The 9,560-nt window shown below is 41.3% G+C and overlaps 1 protein-coding gene across 1 annotated transcript in view; it reads right to left on the minus strand.

Annotated features, from left to right (window-relative positions):
• Positions 1-9,015, minus strand: part of CNKSR3 (CNKSR family member 3) — a 99,747-nt gene extending 90,732 nt beyond the window's left edge. The window contains 1 exon segment of the mRNA XM_032216684.1: positions 8,779-9,015. Within this exon segment, the coding sequence (XP_032072575.1) occupies positions 8,779-8,830 (52 nt within the window). The 5' untranslated portion in view covers positions 8,831-9,015.
• Positions 9,016-9,560: the final 545 nt, after the last annotated feature.

A 9,560-nucleotide genomic window follows, 5' to 3' on the forward strand; every position in this document is an offset into this window, starting at 1 on the left:
ACGGAGATGAGCACCACCCCCTAGAGTCAGAAACAACTAGCACATATGTGCAAGGGGAACCTTTACCTTAAATTTAATCACACAACCCAAAAAACCAACAACATAAATTATAATGCTCATCAAGAACAGGAGGGAATATCTTATCGAGGTTGAAGACACAATCCAGATTTCTCCAGAGGGGACTAAATCAGGGATGACTGATAAAAACATGGGAGAGGAGCACATTTGGATTTTAGCAGCATGTCATAAGCACTCTTGCCAGGGCAAGTCTGACCAATTATAAGGCAGAAGTCAAAGTCTTTGTTGCCACCTGCCATTTTATTTTTTACAAATGGTACCTGTTATCAGTCTATGGGAATATACACTGGTAACTGGTTCTGCACCGTTGGAAATTCAAGTTTTTGTTTCAGGTTGCTGTTCTGCTCTAAAAGATGCTATTTTCTAGGAGTGTGAGCTTCTGAGATCCAAAGCAGGAAAAATGCTTCAGAACTGGGGTGGATGTGGTTCTGGGGTTTCCAGTCCACAGAAAAAAATGAATTTGAGTTAAGAACATGCTTTATCCCTCAATTCAGATGTGTCTATATTCCTGGCTATCAAGAGCTCAGGGGAAAAAAATCCAGTTGCTGGCACATATAATAAGTATACTCATGCTGGATCTGAAGCACCATTTATTTATTTTTAATGGGGGGGAGTGGCACTTCAAAAATAATCTGCAAGGAGTGCTTGTGACTTCACAGAAGCACAGTATATATTCATTAAGGCAATCCCTTTTTTTCTGGGAGTGTCTGGAAAAAAAGTTGCAAAGAGTTGCTGTACTCAGATGAGGATTGAAGTCCTTGTGAATCATTTTCAATGCATGCAAAGCTCTAAAAAGACCTTTAAAAGGTACATTTGGGTAGGATAGTACACTTGGCAGGCAGAAAGGGACATACCCTGTTTTCCTGAAAATAAGCTCTCCCTGGATAATAAGCCCAATTGGGCTTCTGAGCGCATGCACTAAAATAAGCCCTCCCCGAAAATATTGCCACATAGAGGCAGCCATGAGGTGACCATGCTCGCTGCCTTCTGCACCTCAAAAATAATAAGACCTCCCCAAAAATAAGGCCAAGTGCTTATTTCAGAGTCAAAAGAAAATAAGACCTTGTCTTATTTTCAGGGAAACACGATAGTGATAAACACTTTTTTCATTCCCAGATGCTATGCCAGGAACCTGAGCCAATAAACCTTTACAATTTAGGAAAAGCTTTCACAGAAAAACCTGATGGGCACTAGCCCAGCAAGCGAAGTTTAGTAGGAATGACTGTGATACATTCTACAACAGGATACTCTTCCATTATCTAGAATGCTGTAGGAGAAAGAGTAGCAGAATCTAGGGCGGGAATGAAAAGAGGAACCAGCCTAGAATCTCTAGGTAATCACAACTGAAGTACAATACCTCTTGAATGCTGTTGACACTTATCTAGCCACCAAAATAGAGCTAACCATTAGTTAAGTACATTAACAGTTAGTTGAGTAGATTCCTGTGCATAGACATTAAGTAACAAATCAATTTAACTGTAACTTCATGTGTGGCCCTGCTCTTTTGCACCTGATCATAATACTAATTTGGGATTTTTAACACAGAATTTCTAACATTGGATGAATAAACCTTTATTTGTTGAACAAGGAAGGGGCTCAATGTGTCTGTCCTTTGGATTAAGTACTAATGGGTCATTTTGCACATCACCAAAATCCAAAACCAAACAAACCACCTAATGGTTAAGGTGTGAGCCAACTGCTTCCCTCCAACCTGCAAAGTGTTTTCTTCTTTACTTTAAATGCCACTTCAAAATATTAATTGTTTTGTACTTTGTATTACCAAGAATGCTACTTCTCATTAAAAAAACAACCCAGTAACATTCATGAATAGCATTCACTTTGGCCAAATGAAAATGTAAGAAATAGAAATAGAAATCAAAGCTGAGGTAATAGCCAGTTTTCCTTAACTTAAAACAATTTAAAATGTAACTTAACACCATGTAATTAACCAGTCTTTGACTTAATTTTAAATGACTGTTACGAAATCCAAAAGCAATAAATTAAAATCATGCAGTGTAATTAGTCCCGGCCTTGATTAGGCCATGATCAAATGTCCTCAGCTTAAATAAACAGCAGAAGAAAACAAGTCAAAGTACATATTACAACAAGTATAAAGATTTTTTTTGCCCTCTAGGACAGAGATTCAATCAGAATAGAGCTGGAAGGGATCTTGGAGGTCGTCTTATCCAACCCCCCCGCTCAAGTAAGAGATTCTATATACCATTTCAGATAGATGGCCATACAGTCTTTTCTTTAAAACCTATAGTGCCGAAACACCTATAACATCTGGAGGCAAGCTGTTCCACTGGTTGTCTTCACTGTTGTTTCTCTATAATTCCAGAATGCTTTTCTCTTCTTGATTAATTTCCATCTATTTTTTCTTGCCACGCCTTCTAGTGGTTTGGAAAATAAATTGATCCCCTCTTCTTTGTGGCAGCCCCTCAAATACTAGAATACTGCTATCGTGTCACCCCTAGTCTTTTTCTCTAGACTGGCTATACCCAATTCTGCAATTGTTCTTCATGTTTTTGTCTCCAGGCCCTTAATCTTAGTTGCTCTTCTTTGCACTCTTTCCAAAATCTCAACATATTTTTTCTGAAGTATGGTGACCAAAATTTATTGATCCAGCAAGTTTTTGTTGGGCTGTAATTTTCATTAACCTTACCCAGTATGACCAATATCAGAGAGATAGTTGATTGATTTATTACATTTGTATGCCGCCCTTTTCCCCGAAGGGGACTCAGTCCGGCAACAATGTTAAGGATATATTACCCATCTCATTTTATGTATTGGGTTTTGTTTCAGCTTCTATTATTAAATAATGCAAAGCAACAAACATACACAATGTTCCTATTCCTCCTCTTTTCTCCCACAATAACTCTATGAGGTAGGTTGGGCTGAAAGAGAATGACTGGGCCATGGTTACCCAGCCAGTTTTGATGTCTCAGGTGGGACTAAAACTCACAGTCTCCCAGTTTCTAGGCCACCACCTTAACTACTACACTAAAATGGCTATCTTTATTAGGAGAAATAACAAACTTTGGATCAAGTAGCTAGGACTGAAGACAATAAAAGAACCTGTGTGGAGTCATTGCCATCTATAGTGGAGATCTACAAGAGGATTCATATTTACATTATGGTGCAAGTGAAAGTCTGCTTACAGATAAGGAAAGTGAAGTTTATGTCTGAGGCTACAGCACTTTCAGACCTAGACAGGTTGCCCTGTTTTATTCTGATTGGAGTTCCTTGGGTTTTATGATTGCAACTCCTAATCAAAGATACAGTTTTGGATCTCAAGGTATGAGTCTTAAGTAAGGATTAAGTTTCTTTTGCTTTCTTAGGTTATGAAAAGGGGAGTACAAACTGTAGTTCTCAAATTTTCCTCCTAACTCTCATATTCCATTTCTCTTCCAAATCCTTTTTCTTTTAAATTGTACATCTTATGTATGCAAATTATGACTTTTTTCCCCCTGCCAATAATGAATTCCTCTCCAGGCTGGCTAGTGGTGACAAAAACTTGTGGTCCATATCCCAGAAGCATGAGAGTGAAGAAATCAGTTTTCAGAATTTCTCAGAAGAAAGGAAACCTAAGGTCCGTCAAATTGTACATCTCCTATAATTGTACCCAATTTAGAATAATGAGATCTACTTTGGAGTAGCCATAGGACATTTGATCATGGCCTAATGGAATATATGAAAGATAAGGTAAATGTAAAGGTTCCCCTCACACATATGTGCTAGTTGTTCCCGACTCTAGAGGGTGATGCTCATCTCCATTTCAAAGCCGAAGAGCCAGCCCTGTCTGAAGACGTCTCCGTGATCATGTGGCTGGCATAAGTAAGGTGCATGGAACAGTGTTACCTTCCCACCAAAGGTGGTTCCTATTTTTCTACTTGCATTTTTACATGATTTCGAACTGCTAGGTTGGCAGAAGCTGGGACAAGTATCGTGAGCACACTCCGTTAACGCGGCGCTAGGGATTTGAACAACCAAACTGCCAAACTTTCTGATCGACAAGCTCAGCGTCCTAGCCACCGTGTCCCTTCAATATTTGTTTAATAATTCAATAAATATTGCCATTTTACAGAAAGGATAGCATAGGAGCAACAAGACTATTTTTAAAAAAAGTAGCTAGAGGTGACTTACTAAGTCTCATGACTTGAGTGAAACTCAAACTGAAGTGCCCAAGCCTTTTTGTGTTATTGAATTATTTTGTAACCAGAACAGATATCTTATCTTGTTAAGGTGACACTTAAATAAGCCACTGAATGCAGCTCCTGTATAAATAGATCACTATCTAACTCAGGGCTAGTCAACCTTTTTATACCTATCGCCCACTTTTGTATCTCTGTTAGTAGTAAAACTTTCTAGCCGTCCACCAGTTCCACAGTGATGGTGATTTATAAAGTAGGGAAGTAACTTTACTTCATAAAATTTATAAAGCAGAGTTACAGCAAACCCCTACCGCCCACCATGAAAGCTGGAATGCCCACTAGTGGGCGGTAGGGACCAGGTTGACTATCACTGATCTAATTGGACCAGTAACATTTGCATATTTCATGCTTCCAACATGCATACTGTATGTTTTCTGGCTTGCAGAAGTCAGAATGTGGTCTTTAAAAAAAATCAATATTATATTTTAATCACTAAACAACAATGATTTATGGGTATCTATAACTTCAAATTTGAACATTCTGAATGCTGCATAGACTGCATTGTTATTCCATGAAACAATTTGAATAATTTTTTTTAAACTGACACCGTGAGACCACGAGCACACAATGTTGGTCAGATACTGAAAATATAAAGATAGCTACAACTATAAAATAATTCTTCCACTCAATGTCTGGGTTCACAACCTGCTAATAATATAATTTGATGGCTTTCATTCATTTTGGTTTGTATAAGGGATAAATCAAGTCAAAGCTGCTGTGACCTTGTAGCTAAACAAACTACTTGTGCAGTTTATTTAACTAACAATACAGAGAGAAGACGGAAGCCTCCCTTCCATGCCCTGAGTTATCCAGCTGGACTATTTTCGGGATTACAAATGAACTCCCACCCTGAAAAGGCTCTGAGTCTGCTTTGGTGACTGTATGTTTTCTAGAGGGTGGAAACTTTCCCAACCAGAACACTGATGCCATTTCTGTGGCTGAAGTATTGTTACAATAGGGTGAACCCAGCCATTATCGGCAAATCATTGTTAAAATTACAACTGAAATATTACTATTGTCCATTCAATAAACTATGATTAAAACCCATCATGACTTAATATGATACAGAACCCAGCTACTGAGAAAGCACCTAGAATTTTTAAATAAGGAAACAGCATTGTAATGAGTTTAATGCTGTTTGAAAAAAACACCACCAGATTTCTCACTTTGGAATATTAACAACTGTACATATAAACGGCTGAATGCATACAAGATGCTTGGCCAGATAATTACAATTCACTAAGTAAACTACAATTAACTACGTACAAGTAGTCCTCAAGTTACAACAGTTCATTTAGTGACCATTCAAAGTTACAACAGTGCTGAAAAGTGACATAACCATTTTTCACATATGACCTTTGTAGCAACCCCATGATCATGTGATCAAAATCCAGATGCTTGGCAACTGGTTCATACTTAGGACCGTTACTGTGTCACAAAGTCATGTAATCACCCTTTGCAGCCTTTTCACTTAAGAACTGCAGTGATTCACTTAACAACTGTGGCGAGCAAAATCAGAAAATGGGGCAAAGCTCACTTAACAAATGTGTCACTTAAGAACAGAAATGTTGGGCTATAAGTCAAGGACTGCCTGTATATGTAACAATCTGAAACATAAATATTGATTCATATAGTATGCTAAGATGCAAACAACTTTGGCTTAGACTGTTGCATCAACCCAGCCACAGACTGATTTCACATATCACGCTAAGTCATTATTTATAATCCACAGCAGATTGGTTCATGCAATCCACTGGACCAGTGTTTCTCAACCTTGCCAGTTTGATGTTGTGTGGGTTGCAATTCCCAGAATTCCCCTGCCATCATACTAGCTGGGGAATTCTAGGGCTCGAATTATCTTCAAGGTTGCCAAGGTTGTGAAACACTGCACTAGGCCAAAATGGACCATACCACACAATTAAAGTGTACTATGTCATGGTCATATAGTGCAAATGTTAACCTGTCCTTATGACATGAATTTTCCATAAAGAATCAAAGTGGCTAAGAGACTTGTGACAATGCAGACCAGCAAACCTTAGGCATATTGAGATCTTATTCCTTAGCTGAACTATAACTCATCCAAAGTGATGATACCTTTCCTAGAAAATCAGATTTCTTCTGTTGGGATGCAGCTGCCTGCATTATTGTCTAGCCTGGTACAAGATCAGCTGTGAAATATTCAATTCTCTTTTTAAAGCAGCATGACAAAACAGCCACATTTCCCTTTTATATAGAAAGGAAGCTCCTCCATCCAATCGCCTCTTATTTCCCTCTTTATTCCTTCACCCCTCCTTTAAAAACCTTCCATAATTTCTTCTTGTGAAGGAGGTTTTTTTTCCCCCAGAAAAAGAAAGATATACACAGAAAACCAGGAAGCTCTAAAAGGGACCTTTTACATATGAGGCAAGGAATAAAGCCACAAAATAAGCACAAACATATTTAGAGCCATAGCATCCATTTTCATGCAAGCTATGGTGATTTTTACCACTTGTTGTAGCCATAATCATGCAGGAGCTAGATAAATATTCCAAGACTCCATTTACAAAAACAATTTTTAAAAGTTTTCAGATCATTATCTATTCAGAAAGAACTCAGCCACATTTACATATATTTTCACGTATCTGAAAGACATTTTAGATGAACAGGATCATTGAAAGTATCGCACATTCTCTTTTAACAGGCCAGGCATAAGTTGTGTACAAGTGCAAAGGGAAAGGGAAGGGTTAACATTCAATTCAACCTGAATGAAATATAAATGATGTTTTAGTGGTAACCTCCACTAAAGCCCTTGAGCCAAAAGAGTAAAATAATGTAACAGAAATATAGAAAGAGCCACAGATAAAGGTTTGTGACCCGCATACACATCCTTTCATGTTTTCCTTTGAAAGTTTTCAAAACAATGACTTCACACGAATAATCAAAACTATAGTACTTTTTTTAACCCAGGTGTTTCTTCTACAGTGACCTTATTTGCAATCACCACATTAAATGTATCTTTCATTGAAATGGTAATCTATTATTTTTCAAGGTTGTGGAAACAAAATAATTATCCCATTGTGCTGAACATACAATATTCATGGGGATCAAGTTAGAGAATAGTGGAGGGAAAACTAGGAAGGCTCTAAAGCACAACTTAAGGTTGTTTATTATTAATGAAAATCTTTGACAATACCAAATAGTTGATGAATATCCTGAACCTAGAAGCTGAACAGATCAAAGAAAACTGCTTATCAAAAAAGCAGAAGTCCTAAGAAGCATTCCTGCAATATCAGGATTGCATTCATCCTTAATCTATGCTGTGCTGCCTAGCCAGTCTTCCCCAAATTGATACATGCCCCATTATCTACAATCCAGGAGGACCACTCTGACAGGTATCTCAAAATTATGAAAATGGTGTGGTTCCACACATCCAGCTGGATCAGTCTGATCTAAACAGACAGATGGTGCATTATTGGGGGGGGGGGGGGAATGTGTGTTTATGAAGATTCGGGAACACTGCCAACCAACTAATGCACCCTTAGTACTCACTTTTCTCTTGGAATCAAGTGGTGCCTAAAGTTGAACTGTTCTGGAGCACTGCATGTTTGGGCAGAAGCACTTTGGGCTGCGTTCAGACTAGCATTTTTACCTAGGAGGTAGGTAGCTGCAAAACCTACCATCTCAACATTTAACAGTAAATATGCAAGATAACTTAATATTTATTTCTTTGGGCACCCTCAATTGCCAACAGGACATCCGTTCAAAAGGGAAGCTCTGGAATCTAGCATATTTATCAGGCTCCAATGACGCACATCTCCTGTGGTTCCTGGCCTTTTTGAACCCTCCTTCGCGCTTCAAGCATTAAAGTGGGGGAGAAGGGTCACTTTAAATTGAGATCTTCCCCTTAAATGAACGCTGCGCCCCATTATTAGCCTTCAAGGCCGCCCAAACGTCCAACGGACACGCGTTCTGTGTTCTCCACTAACTCTGGCCAACGCTTGGCGGAGTGTGTGTGTGTTTGTGTGTGCTTTGCGTGAACATCAAAAGCTGGAAAGCAGTGAACTCTCGCGATCGGCCTCCCGGAGCCCAAGCCTTCATCCCAAACTGCCATAAGGCGCTCAAGGCCGCGGAGAGCCTGGGTTTGTTTTGTTTACCCGCGCGGGAGGCCAGCTTGTCTGCCAGAGATAAGCGAATATGTGCGCGCGTGTGTTTTGCTCGTAGCCAAGGAACTCGGGGTTTTGCAAAAAGCCCTTCTTAAATTAAGAGCGACAAACAACGGCAGGCACGATCCTTCCGTGATCTACGTGTCCTCCTCGGTAGAATCCGGGAGCCAACGGGAGCCGGCAGGAGAAATCGAGAGACCCGGTGGGAAAGAAGGAACAAAGATGGGAAGTTAGCAGAAGAAAGTTTGGAGAGAAGCAGAAGAGGACTTGGAAGCGTCCTAAGCAAATAGCTGCGCCGGAGAAAGATCCAAGCGCGGAGGAGCAGCCGGAGTCCTATTTCTTACCCTTGGTCCACTCCACAACTTGCTTAGGATTCCACTTGGTTACGGGCTCCATCCTCTTATTCCTCGGTCCAGCCTTTGCTCTGTCCCACCACCCGGCAGATCCGGATTCCAGCAAGGGACAGCCGGCCGGAGCTCCAACTAGCTCCTTCCTCTCTGTCCCCAACCACGGATTTCCCCCTTCGCGTTCCCATCCGAGCGGGCAGCCCGCGCGCCGCCCGCCCTCCCAGCTCCGCCCTTCGGCCCAGGCCGGCCTCTCCTGCGCGTCCAGCCCCTCCTCCACGTGCTTGGCACTCTTGCCAGGAGACCCGTGCAGAGGCGCTGGCTCGCTCTCGCCCTCCCGCCCTTGGCGGCTCCGGGGCTTCGTCTCTCCCGCGCCTCCTGCAGGAAGGAAGGGTTCGGGCCGCTTAGCTCAGGTTACAAAACTGCGGGGGAGGGGGGGGGGATTGGTTGCAGTCGTGGGGACCCGCCCGTTTTTCGCAGCTCTTTCAACCTCCGGCTCTGCGCGGGGGCTGGAGTGAAACTCCTGAAAGGCAAAAGAAGCCCAACCCGGCATGGACCAGAGGCGCCCACGCAGGCTCCCTGCTCCGGCGGGTGTACTTTGTTTTGCAATGTGAAACCCCACTGGAAGTGGTTGCCAAGTATGCACATCTGCGAGCTTGGGCGGGGGGGGGGGTGGGTGTACGGACCCAAAAAATATGAACGGAAAGCCACGCGTGGATTTGTTGTCCCTCGTTTAACAGAGCTTGGAAATCTGTGTGGAAGCGCCTACAGTATTCCCATTA

This window comes from Thamnophis elegans, chromosome 4, assembly GCF_009769535.1.
Source record: "Thamnophis elegans isolate rThaEle1 chromosome 4, rThaEle1.pri, whole genome shotgun sequence".
NCBI classification, from domain to species: Eukaryota; Metazoa; Chordata; class Lepidosauria; order Squamata; family Colubridae; genus Thamnophis; species Thamnophis elegans.